Source organism: Dromiciops gliroides, chromosome 2 (assembly GCF_019393635.1).
Source record: "Dromiciops gliroides isolate mDroGli1 chromosome 2, mDroGli1.pri, whole genome shotgun sequence".
Classification (NCBI taxonomy): domain Eukaryota; kingdom Metazoa; phylum Chordata; class Mammalia; order Microbiotheria; family Microbiotheriidae; genus Dromiciops; species Dromiciops gliroides.
This window is the reverse complement of record NC_057862.1, coordinates 149,618,325-149,635,222: the sequence shown is the minus strand read 5'-3', so window position 1 is coordinate 149,635,222 and position 16,898 is coordinate 149,618,325. Positions and strand designations below refer to the sequence as shown.

General features: G+C 43.8%; 1 protein-coding gene across 10 annotated transcripts in view; it reads left to right on the top strand.

Moving 5' to 3' along the window:
• MEGF11 (multiple EGF like domains 11) overlaps positions 1-16,898 on the top strand; it is a 466,023-nt gene that overhangs the window by 422,213 nt on the left and 26,912 nt on the right. For all 10 annotated transcript variants that reach the window (XR_006354901.1, XR_006354902.1, XM_043986259.1 and 7 more), the window contains 5 exons: positions 2,818-2,938; positions 5,124-5,287; positions 5,702-5,804; positions 13,349-13,495; positions 14,603-14,737. Coding sequence is in view for 8 of the 10 variants with exons in the window: in XM_043986259.1 (XP_043842194.1) it covers positions 2,818-2,938; positions 5,124-5,287; positions 5,702-5,804; positions 13,349-13,495; positions 14,603-14,737 (670 nt within the window). In the remaining 2 variants the exon portion in view is untranslated. The remainder of the gene's footprint in view (positions 1-2,817; positions 2,939-5,123; positions 5,288-5,701; positions 5,805-13,348; positions 13,496-14,602; positions 14,738-16,898) is intronic.

The following is a 16,898-nucleotide window of genomic DNA, read 5'->3' as shown; positions in this document are numbered from 1 at the left end:
TTCAAAACAGCTTGAGGAAAGAAAAGTACAGAGTTCCTCTTACCCATCCTGTAGCAACCCATGACCTCAGAGAAGAAGGGCTAAACTAAGACATACACCCACCCATCCATCATCACCTAGTCTCAGAGTGGCAAAGCTGGGACTACACCCTAGATCCTTTGGATTGCAAGTTTATTCCTCTCCTTAAAAAGCCAAGGTACTTCTCTATGAATAATCCATGTCCTATCCACTCATGTTGACCAGTTCTTCGGAAATATTATCAATGTTCATAGTGAATCCTGAGCTAGAAGGGACTTCAGAGATGATCCTATTCAATGCCTCGGTTTCTTCAACTGTAAAATAAGGGGGTTGGACTCTAGCTTCTAAGATCCCTTAAAACTTTAAAATTGTGAGCCTATGATCACTTCTTCTCACAGAAGAGGAAACTGATTTGCCCTAGGTCAAGCAAGTAACACCAAGCTGTACAAAAATATTCACAGAGGCCTAGCCGTACCAGATCTAAAACTATATTATAAAGCATCAATAATAAAAAAATATTTGGTTCTGGCTAAGAAATAAAGTGGTGGTGGATCAGTGGAATAGGTTAGGCACACAAGGCACAGCAGTAAATTATTAAAATAATCTACTGTTTGGTAAACCCAAAGACTCTAGCTTCTGAGATAAGAACTCACTATTTGACAAAAACTGCTGGGAAAACTAGAAAATAATATGGCAGAAACTAGGCATAGACCAACATCTCACACCGTATACCAAGATAAGATCAAAATGGGTACATGATTAAGATACAAAGGGTGATACCATGAGCAAATTAGGAGAGCAAGGAATAGTTTATCTGTCAGATATATGGAGAAGGAAAGAATTTGTGACCAGACAAGAACTAGAGAACATTATTAATTGCAAAATTAAAAAGGTATTGAACAAACAAAACCAATGTAACCAAGATTGGAAGGAAAGCAGAAAGCTGGGAAACAATTTTTACAACCGGGGTTTCTGATAAAGGCCTCATTTATCAAATATATAGAGAATTGAGTCAAATTTATAAGAATACAAGTCATTCCCCAATTGATAAATGGTCAAAGGATATGAACAGGCAGTTTTCAGATGAAATTAGAGCTATTTGAAGATCGCAGCCCATCTGCAGAGAAAGAACTGATAGTATCTGAAAACACATGGAAACACATTTAAAATTTTTTTTTCTTTTCCTCTTTGACAATTCCTTAATCTGAAGTTTTGGTTTGGAACACAAAGTTTTTTAAAAATTGATGTTAAAATTTTGTTTTTACATATATTTTGGAAAATAAAATTCTATTCAATTATTTTTAAAAAAAGAAATTAGAGCTATTTACAGTCATGAAAAAAAATGCCCTAAATCACTATTGATTAGAGAAATGCAAATTAAAACAACTCACACCTATCAGAATGGCCAATATAACAAAAAAGGAAAATGTTGGATGTTGGAGATGTGAGAAAACTGGGACACTGACTCACTATTGGTGGAGTTGTGAACTGATCCAACCATTCTGGAGAGCAATTTGGAATTATGCCTAAAGGGAAATCAAACTGTGCATACCCTTTGATCCAGCAATACCACTGGTAAGTTTATATCCCAAAAAGGTCATAATAAAGGGCAAAGGACCTACATGTACAAAAATATTTATAGCAGCTCTTTCTGTGGTGGCAAAGAAGTAGAAACAAATGAACAAATTGTATGCAAATGTAATGGAATACTATTGTGCTAAAATGATCAGGCAAATTTCAGAAAGACTTCAGTGGACTGATGCTGAGTGAAGTGAGCAGAACCAGGAGAACATTGTACACAGTAAAAGGAACATTGTATAATGATTATGATTGATTTAACTTTTCTCAGCAATACAATGATCCGAGACAACTCCAAAAGACTCATGATGGAAAATGCAGTCCACATCCAGAGAAAGAACTATAGAGTCTGAATGCAGATCGAAGCATACTATTTTCACTTTTTGGGGTTTTTTTGTTTTGTTTTGTTTTCCTTCTCATGGCTTTTCCGTTTAGTTCTGTTTCTTATTTCACAACATGACTAATGTGGAAATATGTTTACATGGTTGCACGTGTATAACGGATATCAGATTGCTTGCTGTCTTGGGGAGGAGAGAGGGGTGCTTGTTGGTGGATATGAATATATTTGGCACAATCTCCTACAGCTGCTTGGCCTCTGTGACTCCCTCAGAGCTCCAGGGTGAGCCAGCCTTGGTACCCAGAGCTGGAAAATGTTGATGAGCCTTGAAGATAAATGTCCCTACCAGTCGGTAAAACAAACCTTTAAAGAAAAAAACTAGAAATGGTAAAGGGCATTTGCATCAGAGCAGAGGCCCTAGGTGCCCTGGATATGTTTTTATGGGTTATTTATAACCCTGGGAAAATAAGGATTTCCTGGGTAATGGGGAGGTGACAGACTGGCTGGAGGCCAAGCTGCAGCAGGCCAATTGATGGTGGGAAGAAGGGGGCATAGAGGAGAGGGGATGCCCTAAATGGGACCTAGTACTCATTAATGCAGCACAATGCAGGCAGAATACAGTGGGAATGTCACCTCCCTCATTCTGAATGCTCTAATGAACTAACATTTGTTTCCTGAGGTTCCTCTCCCACAGTCAAGATGACAGGGCCAAGCCCATTCCGTAAGGCCAGCAGGGCACCTTTTCCCCTAAGCCCTTGTCTTAGGTGTCTTGGAAGAGCTGCAGAGCTGTCAAATGGGCATCCTGGTTCTCAGGCACCATGCCCAGCAGGGGAGCAGTGTGAGAAGAGGGGACCTGACCCCTGCCCTTGGCTCTCATTCCACAGGGTGAAGTCTGCGCTATGCCCTGTGCGTCCGGGACATACGGCCCCAACTGCTCATCTGTCTGCAACTGCAAAAATGAGGGTACCTGTTCCCCCATAGATGGCACCTGTACCTGTAAGGAAGGTAATGTGCTCTCCCCACCCTTGCCTGCCTCACAAGCCCTTCCAGGCTAGCCTTAGGCTGCCTTTATCTATCTCTCTGGTAGTCATGAAGCATGATATAGTGGCAAAAGCCCTGAGTTTGGGATCAGAGGACCTGGGTTCACATCCTGGCAAATGGATAGAGCACCAGGCTTGGAGTCAGGAAAACCTGAATTCAAACCTGGCCTCAGACACTCACTAGCTGTGTGACCCTGGGCAAGTCACTTAACCTCAGTTTCCTTATCTGTAAACTAGGATGAAAATAGCACCTAACCTCCCAGGGTTGTTATGAGGATCAAAAAAGATAATATTTGGGGGCAGCTAGGTGGCGAAGTGGATGGAGCACCGGCCCTGGAGTCAGGAGTACCTGAGTTCAAATCTGGCCTCAGACACTCACTAGCTGTGTGAACCTGGGCAAGTCACTTAACCCCAATTGCCTCACTTAAAAAAAAAAAGATACTATTTGTAAAGCGCTTAGCACAGTGCCTGGCACATAGTAGGTACTATATAAATGTTAGTTTATTATTATTATTAATTATTATCATTATCATTATTATCCCAGCTCTTCCATTTATTATCTGCATGACCTTGAACAAGTTAAGCCCCTTCTTCATGCTGCGAATTACTTGTTTTATCATCTAAAGTTCATTAGTCCCAAGACTAAATCCTATGAAACCTCTGAGTGATTCCACATCACCCCTACCCTCCTGCCCCTCCGTGCCATGCCAAGGAGCCTTCAGAATTACAGTTACAAGCAAGCAATTGTCCCTACCAATGAATACTCTCACCCCACTCTCTAGGTCTGCTTAGAAGATGATCTGGGGTGGGATACAAGAGGCCCCTTTTCATGTGATCTCTTTAATATATAAATAACTCTACTCCCCATGGCACATTTATTTTGTGTCATCATCATGCTTCCCAAGTACATTTTATTTATTTATTTTTTGTTTGTTTGTTTTGTTTTGGTTTTTTTAGTGAGGCAATTGGGGTCAAGTGACTTGCCCAGGGTCACACAGCTAGTAAGTGTTAAGTGTCTGAGGCCGGATTTGAACCCAGGTACTCCTGACTCCATGGTCGGTGCTCTATCCACTACGCCACCCAGCTGCCCCCCAAGTACATTTTAAAGTCTCCAGGGAACATATAGTGACACTCAGAGGGAACAGTTTTCAAATCCTGCCTCAGACCCACAAATGCCTAAGCCCAACTCTGTCCTCTATGTCAGTTAGAACTCTCATCTCCAAAGTCATTTCACCTTGAGCCTCAGTTTCTTTCTCTGTAAAATTAAGGGTACCCCTAAGATCCCTGCCAGCTCTAAATCTTAGCCCCTATAATCTGGTTGGGCACCCTCAGCAGGCAGGGATGAATAAATTGCCCAGGACCAGCCCTACCGCTGATGTACCACGTGACCTCCAGCGAATCTCTCTGGACATCTGTTTCCTCATCCATCGAAGATAAATAATTGTTTCCTGCCTACCACACAAGGATGACCTGAAGATCTAAAACACCGTAGAAATAAAAATGCGCTCAAACAGTTCAGAGTGCCCTGGTAGCCTTTTCAAAGCCATATTCCAAATACTAGCATCCAAGGACATCATCCGATGCTAGCATTCCTCCCCACTGTCACCCCCACTGATATAAGCACCGTAGGGTGGGCAGTGCACGTTACATACACAGTCTCATTGGATCTTCACAATCACCCTGTGGTGCAGGTGCTGTTCATACTCCCATTTTACAGTTGTTGTCAGGCTCCCAAGGATGAATCTGAACCCAGGTCTTCCTAGCTCCATGTCCTACATTCTTTCCTTACTCGATGTTGCTTGGGCTCTGCAAGGGAAGGTTTGGAAGGCTTTGTGATGGGAGCCCCAGAGTGGGAAGCATCCATCCCAAGGCAGGAGGCCTCTCTAGCCTCAATTCTGTCTATGACAGTGGAGTGTAAAATGACACCTTCTACGGAACCAGAAAGACTTCAGGTATGGTCTCACTGGTGAATTGTGTGATAAGTTCAGAGATCCATCACCAAGGATTGGCTCCTAGGCCAAGTGAATTTTTGAGGAAGGCAATCACATGATAATAGATTTATAATTATACAATGGGGGGGGCAGTTCAGGGTACAGATGTGCCCTTGGCCTGCCAAGGTTTGATGACTAACTCAGTTTCCCTCCTTTCAGGGTGGCAAGGGATCGACTGCTCCCTCCCCTGCCCTAGGGGCACCTGGGGCCTGAACTGCAATGAGACGTGCACCTGCTCCAATGGGGCAGCCTGTAGCCCTATGGATGGTACCTGTTCCTGTTCACCTGGCTGGCTAGGGGATACCTGTGAGAAGCCCTGCCCGGTGAGTGGCCTGCAATAGAGTGGGCTGGGAGTAGAAGTATCTTGATTTCAAAGGCAAGGGAGTCCCTGGCCGGGGGAGGGGGGGGGTGCGGTTCTCGAGCTGAAGAGTGAGCTCCTTGAGAGCAGGGACCATTTCTTATTTACCTTTGTGTCTCCTCTAGTAACCTTATTGCAGAGTCATGCACATTTGCCATATGGGTCACCCCTGAGTATAGGGAACACCCCTACCATGGGACTTCTTTGAAAGAAGAGGAGTATGATGATGGTGCCAATTATAGCCAGTACTCAGATCTTACACAGGCCAGATTCAGGGGGAAGGTATGAGCCACAGACAGGCTGGTATGGAGGCTGGATGAATGAATGTTGAACGAATGCTAGCATTCACTTGATCTCGGTTTTCCCTGGTCTTTCTCAGGATGGAACCTACGGGCTGAACTGTAGCGAGCGCTGTGACTGCAGTCATGCGGATGGCTGCAACCCCATCACAGGCCACTGCTGCTGCCTGGCCGGCTGGACTGGTAATTCCCCTGCCCCTCCCCCAAGGGCTGGAGCTCACTGCTTGAGGTTTTATGGGCTTACTTCTGTCTATAATAACCTCGACCTTTCTGGAATTTGACTGTCCTCCAGGGTGGGTTCAAATCCCACGCCATGTGATATAAAGCAAGTCATTTACCCACTGTGGACCCTGCCCCAAAGGTTGCCCCAGCTCTGTGAGAAAGGCAGGGATTTCTCCTTACCTCCTTACCTTTTTTCAGTGTTTACCTTTCTGAGTCCAAAAATGGGGTTCTGGGTGCCAGAAGGGCCTTCCTGGGGCTGTTTTGGGGCAACCTCCTAACTGGGTCAAGTGGCAGGTGTAGACTTTGGCTACAGAGTCTCACGAGCAGGGCCATGCACAAGAGACTTCATCTTTCTAAGCCTCAGTTTCCTCATCTGGAAAAGAAGGAGGAATAAAGATACTGGCACTGCCCACCTCCCAGGGTAGTGAGGAAAGTGCTTTGTAAATAGTATTCTTTACCGTTGTGCTTATTGGATGGAAAGAGTGAGTCTGAAGAGGAAGAAGGAGCACAGTTTGATAAAAGGTAAGAATATCTAGGTTGGCATTAGGTCCTGGCATTAGGCACCTGTGGGTTAGATAAGTTTAGAACTGGAAAGGACCCTAACAGTCATTTAGTCCAACTGCCTCATTTTACAGAAAAAAAAAAAACAAGGCCCAAAGAAGCCTCTACCCCAGCCCCAACTTGGCCAAGGTCACAATGATAGTAAGCAGTATTTTAATCCAGGTCAGGCCCAGGGTTCTTTCCACTGTAGTCCAAGGTCCCTTCCTTCTCTAAGATTCTAAATGTCCTGACGCTAGCTGCCCTATTACTGGGTTTACTAACCAACCCTGTAGTGCTTCCTTTCTCCCACCTTCACTCCTCCAAGCTATTACAATTTTCAAGAGACAAGAGCTATTCTGAAGTGTGGGGAATGGGGATAGGAGAGTCCTTCAAGATTGTCAGATTGGGGATTTTTCTTCCCTGCTCTGCTATGGACTGTGGGATCAGGGAGAACAGAACAGAACAGATGCCCAACATTGCATACACAGTCCCTTTCCATCCCAGTAACTCCATCTTCCTCCTCCAAATGCTGTCTGCTGGTTACACATGTGTGCCAATTCCTCCCCTCCTGAAGGGTCTCTTCTTCCCTTCGGCTGTGCTACTCACTCTTCCATGGCTCTGCTTTACAGGGAGAAGAGGTTAAAGGGAAGGTCACCTATTTCCCAATAGAACCCAATTCCCAACTTATCAGCCACAGTGGGTGCCCCCCCTTTAAGAGAATAAGAAACTGTCATTTATAACTCAGACCCCTCATCCCTTCTCCTATCTGGATCAGAGAACATCAGTACTTAAAAGGGCTCTGGGGAGGGGGTGAAGCTAGGTGGTGCAGTGGATAGAGAACTGGCTCTGGATTCAGGAGGACCTGGGTTCAAATCCGACCTCAGACACATGACACTTACTAGCTGCGTGACCCTGGGCAAGTCATTAACCTTCATTGCCTTGCAAAAAAGGGGGGGGGGCTCTGGGGTAGTAGAAAGCACTGGATTTGGTATCAGGAGTCTTAGCTGTGTGACCTTGTTAAAAAAAAAAAAGACTGTCGTTGTTTGTACTTCGTTCTTTTTTTTTTTTTTTTAAGTGAGGCAATTGGGGTTAAGTGACTTGCCCAGGGTCACACAGCTAGTAAGTGTCAAGTGTCTGAGGTCGGATTTGAACTCAGGTACTCCTGACTCCAGGGCCAGTGCTCTATCCACTGCACCACCTAGCTGCCCCCTGTACTTCGTTCTTGAAGAGGACCATGACATCAGGGTGATTTCATGACTTGCAGTGAATTGGATTTAAGTGAGAGAGAGCTGTGCAAGGTCACTAACCTCATTCTCTTCTCCAGAGTCATCCCTAGATGTGTAAGGCAAATAGGGTTAAGTGACTTGCCTAGGGTCACACAGCTAGTAAGTGTCTGAGGTGAAATTTGAACTCAAGTCCTCTTGACTCCAGGGCTGGTGCCCTATTCACTATGCCACCTAGCTGCCCATTAAAATCAAGATGGTCATACCTATAATACCAACATCAAAGGGTGGAAAAGATCAAATAAGGATATCTGTGAAGGGCTTTGTAAACTTTAAATGTGATATCATAATTGCCCACAAGATGGCGTGTCTGCAGAGCATTTTGTAAATCTTAACGGGCTTTAGGATACTAACTCATAGAGAACATTTTATGGTTTATAAAGTCTTTTAGATATATCAGATCAATTGAGCCTTCTAGCCACCATATTAATAGCTTCATTTTACAGATGAGGAAAACTGGGGCTCGGGGAGGTCAAGAGAGTTGCTGAAAAAGCCACAGAGTAAATAGTATCTGAAACAGAATTTGAAACCAGGTCTCCCAGACACTTGAGGACCATACTCTGTCCACAACTTGGCCTCTTATAAATGGGCAGCTAGGTGGCACTACAGTGCACAAGAGCCCTGGGCCTGGAGTGAGGAAGATCTAAACTCAAATGTGGCCCCAGACACTTACCAACTTGGGTAACTCTGGCTATGTCACTTAACCCCTGCTGGCCTCATCTGTAAAATGTGGATAATAATAGCACCTACTTCACAGGGTTGTTATGAGGATCAAATGAGATAATATTATAAAGCACTTAGAACAGTGCCTGGCACATAGCAAATACTATGCTTGTTATTATTATTACTATTATCATTCATTATTTTTAAAATTTTAATAAGCATTTTTATTTAAAGTTTTGAGTTTCAAATTCTATTTGTTATTGTTATTATTGTTGTTGTTGTTGTTGTTATAGTGTCAAGTATTGGAAACTGAAGTCAGGAAAGGAGGAGTGAGCTTGCTCAAGGTCTTTCAGAGGTAGTGAGTGGATGAAGTGAGATTCAAACCCAGGTTTCTTCCCCGACTTGGACAGATATGATCTCTGCCCTCCCCTCAAGTGATAGGCATATGGAGACTAGGGGGGAAAAAAAAGCATGCTATCCAGGTTCCCATGGAGCCAGTGCAACCTGCCCTGTGACCCTCCAGCCATCTTATCTCACAGCCCTGACTCCTGCTTCTCAGATGAATAATTCAGGACTCTGGTTACTCTGAAATCTCACATTTGCTACAGCTGGGAAGTTTCAGGGCAGCTTGGGGGTGTGCCATAGTTGCTCTGGCCCTTGGCCTTCTGTCCCTCAAGTCAGTTTTTTTCTACAAAATTAGACATAACAACCAATAGACCTCCCTCCCACATGTATCTCTGGGGCCAACTGGAAATTGACTTAAATTTTTCATTGACTTAATTTCGAGCAAGCTGATAAGATTTTAATGACGTCCGATACTTAAAAATTCTTTCTTTGACAGGCAACCTTTCAGCAAGGCCCCCACTGCTGCAAAGCTAATTTGCCCAAATGTGAATTATGAAGTCATATCAAAGACCCTATTGCTGTCCTGACTTTCATTACAATGGTTACAAGGCCATGGGAAATTCCAGGAAGGACAGAGGTCAGAAAAAGGAGCTAAGTCCAAGGTCAACCAAGCTTCTGACATCAGGCATTTCCTCTTCTCCCCCATAAGTCAACCGCCCCACCCCCACCACTTCACACCAAAGGAAGTCAGTTTCTAAACTGGAAAGAGATTCAGAATTTATGCAGTTAGTCCCCCCCCCCGTTCATTTCACAAGAAACTGAGCCCCAGAAAGAGCAAGCAAGCCAAAATCTCAGGTGGCTTTGCCTAGGTCAGCATGAGAAGGAATATGCAGGGAAGCATCCTCGAGAAATAATTAATCAGTGAGCCAACTTTTAAAAATCCTTATTAAGCTCTTTCTGTGTACTCAGTCCTGCTGAGGCATGGTACAGGATAAAAAGAAAGCTAAGCTGCAGCCCCTGCCCTTAGTGAACTTAGAGTCTAACTTCAGAGATAAAACTGTGTGAAAGTGAAAACAAACAACAACAAAAAAAAACAATCCCTAAGTACTAAAATATATGGTATTGACTATACAGGCGTACCTCATTTTATTGCACTTCATCGTGCTTCTCAGATGCTATAGTTTTTACAAATTCCATCAAGCAAGTCTGTCGCTGCCATTTTTCCAATAGCATGTGCTCACATTGAGTCTCTGTGTCATATCTTGGTAATTCTTTCAATATCTCAAGCTTTTTCATTATTATTACTATTTTATCTGTTCTGGCGATGTGTGATTAGTGATCTTTGCTGTAACTCTTGGAATTGTTGTGGGGCGCCACAAACTGTGCCCATTTAACACAGGGAACGTAATAAATGTTGTGTCTTCTGACTGTTCCACCGACCAGCTGTTCCCCATTTCTCTCGCTCTCTCTTCTTGGGCCTTCCTATTCCCTGAGACACAACAATATTGAAATTAGGCCAATTAATAATAACCCTACAGTGGCCTCTGAGTGTTCAAGTGAAAAGAAGAGTCAATCAACATGGCGAACTTCATTGTTGTCTTATTTTAAGATATTGCCAGGGACACCCCAGCCTTCCCTATCCCTTCCCCAGCCAACCACCACCCTATCAGTGTGGAGACAAGACCCTCCACCTGCAAAGAGATTATGACTCGCTGAAGGCTCAGATGATGGTTAGCATTTTTTAGCAATGAAGTCTTTTTAATGAAGGCATGTACATTGCTTTTTTTTAGATATGATACTATTGCCCACTTAGTAGACTTCAGTATAGTGTAAACATGACTTTTATATGCACAAGGGAACAAAAAAATTCATGTGGCTTGTTTTATTGTGATATTTGCTTTATTGTAGTAGTCTGGAACCAAACCCACACTATCTCTGAGGTATGCCTGTAAATCCAAAAGGAGTTTAGAGAAGAAAGGGGTGAATGTGGTCTGTAATGGCCAGAGGAAACTCCTTGGAAAGGTGGTCCTTGTCCTGTCCCTCCCTCCTCCCCTCATCCCCCATCTCCCTTTTTGGCCAGAGTTGTTATTCCTTTAGTACAGGGAGCTCTGGGTGAGGAATTTGCTTTCCCCAAGCAGATAGGAACTTTCTCTGCAATTTAGTCTTCAGAGAATTGCCTGGAACACATTTAGTGCCTAAAATCACACAGCAAGTAGTGGTGGAGGCAGAATTTGAACCCAGTCCTTTCTGGTTCTAAGGTCAGCTTTCTAACCACTATGCCCTCCTTCCTCTCAAAAGGATGAATAGTATTTGGAGTAAATAAAGTGAGGGACTTCTGTTTGTGGGCCTTGAAGGAAAAGAGAGCTGTTCTGGGGTCAGGATGTACTCAGTTGGTCAGCCTCACAAATCCTGAAACTGTGGCCTTCCATGTCCTAGCTTGGCAGGGATGATCTCCAGGTATGATGCTGGACCTTCTCAGTGATCTCTGAGTGGACAGGGCAGATGTCCAAACAACTGGCCTAAATGCAGTGTGGGCAAGGGTGTGCTGGAGCCAGCTTTCAGCATGATATATGTATAACCCATATATGATTGTTTGCCACCTCAGGAAGAGGGGGAGGAAGGGAAAGAGGGATAAAAATTGGAAGCCCAAACCATAAAAATGTTTATTATTATTAAAAAAAGATTACAAGTCTTTCCCCAATTGATAAATGGTCAGAAGATATAAATGGGCAGTTTTCAGATTTTAAAAAAAGCTATATATAGTCATATGAAAAAATTATTTAAATCACTATTGATTAGAGAAATGAAAATTAAAATAATTTTGAGATGCCACCTCACACCTATTAGATTGGTTTATATGACAGAAAAGGAAAATGACAAATATTAGAGGGAATGTGGGAAAACTGGCTAATTCACTGTTGGTTGAGTTGTGAAATGTTCCAGCCATTCTGGAGAGCAATTTGGAACTATGCCCAAAATGTTATAAAACTATGCATACCCTTTGGCTTAGCAATACTGCTACTAGGTCTGTATCTCAAAAAGACAATCAATAAATCAATAAATAAAAAGGAAAAGGAGTTATATACACAAAATAAATAAATGAAAGAATTTTCAGTGTGACCATCTGCACCTCAGAAATTGGTAGTTCCTACAAATCAGGGTTTGATTTATAGATTTATTACCTAAAGTTTTGTTGTGGTTTTATGTGTGTGTGTATTGTTTTTTTTGGTGAAGCAATTGGGGTTAAGTGACTTGCCCAGGGTCACACAGCTAGTAAGTGTCAAGTGTCTTGAGGCCAGATTTGAACTCAGGTCCTCCTGACTCCAGGGCCGGTGCTCTATCCACTGCGCCACCTTGCTGCCCCAAAGGGTTGCTGGGTGATAGAGTGTCAGACCTGGAGTCAGGAAGACATGAGTTCAAATGTGGCCTCAGACACTTACTAGCTGTGTGACCCTGGGCAAGTCAGTTAACCCTGTTTGCCTCAGTTTCCTCATTTGTAAAATGAGCTGAAGAAGGAAATGGCAAAGCACTCCAGTATCTTTGCCAAGAAAACCCCAAAGAGGGTCATGAAGAGGCTGAAATGACTAGACAACAAGGACCTTTAAAAGTGTTCATTCAGATTAAACTTAAATCATTTAAATAAATTAAACTTGAAAGTTTAATTTCCCCTCTTCCTCCCAGATCTCAGTTGTTAAACATTTCCCAGGATAGCCCTGTATTGCTCTATAAACATTGTCTGAGCTCACCAGAAGGGCAGTAGAAAGCTCAGGGATTAAAGTCATCAAGCTGAAGACCTGGTAATAATTAAAATAATTATAATGTTTTTGAGTGGTTTCAGTCATGTCTGACTCTTCATGATCCCAGTTGGGATTTTCTTGGCAAAGCCATTGGACTGGTTTGCCATTTCCTTCTCCAGTTCATTTGACAGATGAGGAAACTGAGGCAAACTGAGTTAAAAGACTTTTCCAGGGTCACTCAGCTAGTAAGCGTTTGGTACTGGATTTGAACTTGGTCCTCCTGAGTGCAAGGTCAATGCTCTTTCCACTGCACCACCTAGCTGCCCCATAATTGTACTAAATGGCATTTGCATAGTACTTTAAGGCTTACAAAGTGCATTACATCCATTATCTTAACTTAAGTCTCACGTCACCCCTAGTGGGGCTGTTTTACTGTTGGCCCAATAGCTCAAGAACTTTTGAGTCAAACAGGTAGCATAACAACAAGGACCTGGTTTCCCCTTCCTTTCCTAGCTGACCTAGATGCTCTGTTTAATCCCCAGACTTACAGAGCCTCAGGAATGGAATAGCAAGTGCCCATAGGTTTGATCAGACCCTCATCCTGGCCTCTGCTTCCATTCCAACTTCCTTCTCACCCAAGCTCACTCAGACTTTGACCCACTCCAACTTTCCTCACCCCTATTATGACAAAGGAATAATGGACAGAGTACTAGGCCCGGGTCAGGTCTTGGCTCTTTGTCTGGTCCTGAACAAGTCATTTAAGCACTCTGGGCCTCAGTTTCCTCAACCATAAAGTGGGGAGAGTAAACACCAGCAGCCTTCCAGGTCTAAAATCTGGTGATTTTTCTGTTGCTCTTACTTCCCGATAAATCTTCCTGTGCTCACCACTGTACTCCCCCACTATGACAAGATCATTGGTTTCCTCCTCATCTCCCAGGTGTCCGCTGTGATAGCACGTGTCCCCCGGGTCACTGGGGCCCCAACTGTTCCATCTCCTGCAGCTGCGAGAATGGTGGCTCCTGTTCCCCAGAAGATGGGACTTGCGAGTGTGCTCCTGGCTATAGGGGGCCCCTGTGCCAAAGAAGTAAGAATGGCCCCTCCCTCTGCTTCTCAAGTCTCCCTGCCCCCTAGGCTGAGGGGACTAAGTTTTAAATTACTTTAAATTTTTTCATTTCTTTTTCTTTTAATTAACAAACATCTATTTTATCTCCCTCCCAATCCCTGGTAACAAATTTTCGGTCAAGCAAACCAAATGCCCACATTGGTGGGTGCCCTAAAATGCAAGTCTCATTGTGCAACTTGAATCCCTCCCCTTTCTTGATGTGGGCCATCACTTTATCTGTTAATAATAGCTGGTCATTACACTGTTGGAGGTTCTTGGGTCTTTCAAAGCCATTTATTTGTCTTTATAGTGTTGTTATTGTATAAATTCTAATCCTGGTTCTTCTCACTTTATTCTGCCTCTGTTCATATCAGTCTTCCTAGATTCCCCTGACTGTCCTTTCTGTCATTTCTTATGACACAGTAATATTCTGTCACATTAACAGACCATGATGTGTCCAGCCTTTCCCCAACTGATGGGCCGCCTCAGTTTCCAGGTCTTTGCCACGACCTACTACAGAATAATTTTATAGATAGACTCCTTTACTTTTCCAGTGTGTCCCTGAAGCTGGTGCCCAGAAAGCATACTCTCTTCACAGAGGCTCAAAGGGTCATTCTGAAGAGCCTCAGTCCCAATTTGGGCTCCATTCATTGGGCTTTCCTGGAAATTTCATTGGTTTCTCCTCCTCTTCTCCCTCCCTGTTGTCCCTCCTAGGAATTTCAAAAGAGGCCACTCTAAGGTCACTAATGAAAGGGGAGTAAATAATAAGCCCTCTCTGTAAAAAGTGACCCTGTTTACCTAAGCTCCAGATGGGAGGTGGGAGATCAGGGTCTCCCCTGACAAGGACGTCCTGTACTTCAACTCCCTTGGGTTTTCTTTTGTTTATCACCATGGTCATGGCAGTGGGGATGTGAAGCTTGGGGAGAAAAGGAAAAACAGAGGGCACCAGAGGTTTAACACAGTTTGTGGCACTTAGTAGGTGCTGCAGAAATGCTTTGTTGACTTGACTGAATGCAGAGTCCTTTGGGAGCATCAAGTGAGTCTTTGATCCCCTTCCCCACTAACTGTGGTCTCTTGGTCACCATCTAGTCTGTCCTGCTGGCTTCTACGGTCACAGCTGCAACCAGCCCTGCCCACTGTGTGTGCACAGCAATGGACCCTGCCACCATGTCACTGGCCACTGTGACTGTCTCCCTGGATTCTCTGGTTCCCTCTGCAATCAAGGTACCAAACTTGTGGGGAGGAAAGGCAGTGGGGAGAGGGCCTGGGAAGAACCGGGAAGGGTCTGAGGTTTGGCTAGAGCTTCAGAGTACTGGATGCAGGTCTTTATTTTGTACATGACCCCAGGGAGTGCTTTAGAGGCATCACAGAAGAAGCTTGGATTTGAGGTCACTAGATCATAGAGAGAAGAGAGTTGGAAGGGACCTTTGAAGTCATTTAATCCAGTCCCCTCATTTGGGGGCAGCTAGATGGCACAGTGGATAAAGCACTAGCTCTGGATTCATGAGGACCTGAGTTCAAATCCAACCTCAGACACTTGACACTTACTAGCTGTGTGACCCTGGGCAAGTCACTTAACCCTCATTGTCCCACCACCCCCAAAATCAAGATACTACAATCCCCTCATTTTTTTTCTTTTTTTTTTTTAGTGAGGCAATTGGGGTTAAGTGACTTGCCCAGGGTCACACAGCTAGTAAGTGTTAAGTGTCTGAGGCCGGATTTGAACCCAGGTACTCCTGACTCCAGGGCCAGTGCTCTATCCACTGTGCCACCTAGCTGCCCCAATCCCCTCATTTTGTAGGTGAGGAAATTAAATCAGCCTCAGGCCCCTCGTTTTACCCTTGAAATTCACATTCTGTATATTGAACCTACCACAAATAAGTGGGTTTGGACTTCACTAGATGAGCATTAAGCTCCCTTCCAGCTCTGAATCCCATGACCCCTTTCTCTCTCAGAACCTCGAGTTACCCTTTCCTCAAGTGATCTATGGACTGGAGGTTTGCCATTTCAAAGTTTCCAATGCAAGGAGCCCTTTCTATTCACGCAAAAATTCCTAAATACTTGGTTCCTTAAAACTTATCAACAAAATTGAGAATGTTGAGACAGCAAAACATAGGCAAGCAGTCCCTAACAACTGAGTATTAACTGAGTATCGTATCATTAGAAAATATTTATTAAGTACCTTCTGTGTGGAGGGGTGGTGGGGAAGGATGAAGTTCAGTCACCGACCTCAAAGAACATATACTTAAATTGGTGAGACTGCACACAAACACATGAAAAGCTAAATAACAAACCAGAACACATGATGTTGGGCAAGTCACTTCCTTCCTCATCTACAAAATAAGGGGTAGGGATGGACTAGGTCATCTCTAAGGTTCCTTCTGGCCTGAAATCCTGTTGCAGGTCATCTAATTCCATTTTCTACCCACTGAGAAACATTTTCCACTACATCTCAGGCAGATACAAGAAGTCACTGAGAAGTCAAGGAAGTCAGTGTCACTGAGAAGTGACAGGAAGCTCATTACCTGTTGGGTCAGCCTACTCTATTCTTGGATAGAGAGCCACGAGCTGATTCATTCATTCAAAGTGTGTGGTCTCTTAACATGCATGAGTGAAAAGTTCACCTCTCTGTGCTTCAGGGGTCTTGTGAAGGATGAGCCCCCTGGGGAACCACCATATCACGATTTCATGAGCCCCAGCCTTCCTAGGATGACTTAATCATAAGCTGACATTCAGAAGCTTAGTTATTAAACATCAGAGACTTGGCAGTCGATACAGATAGGCTGGGTCTAAATTAGGTCCTAAACAGCCCGAGGAGTGTCTCTTGGATCATGCTCTGTCTGATTTATCGCCCCTCGCTCTAATGAGTATTTTCTACATATAGATTTAATAGAGTTTACTATTAATGGCAACTGCCCTGGTTAAGTCTCAAACCTTGTAAAAAATTGAACTGACACTTTTTAATGACCTGCTTTCCAGGGGGTTACAAATTACAGCCAGTGCTTAGGCAAAATCATTCAACATAGATTAAAGATAACTAAATATTTTCTTCCTCCTCCAAAGCACCTCCCTTCCCCCAACTTCCTCTTTACTCAAGCAGTCTACCAATTAATGTATTGGACCGATTGTAGTACAGAGTCTTTGAACACGTCTCTCTCATGTTAGGAAGATTTCAGAGCATGGAGCAGAACTAATTGTTTTATTAAGAAAGTGGAATGTTGAATTGGGGAAGAGGACACTTCTAATCTTTGTAGTCCCTGGAGTAGCAGGCACTATGGGTTTCTGAAATCCATCTCCAAATGCAATAGAGGGAGGAAAAAGGCAAGGCAGGGGGGAGGGGGAGCAGATTGGGCCAGGCCATGTAGCCATGGCTCAATTTTGTAGG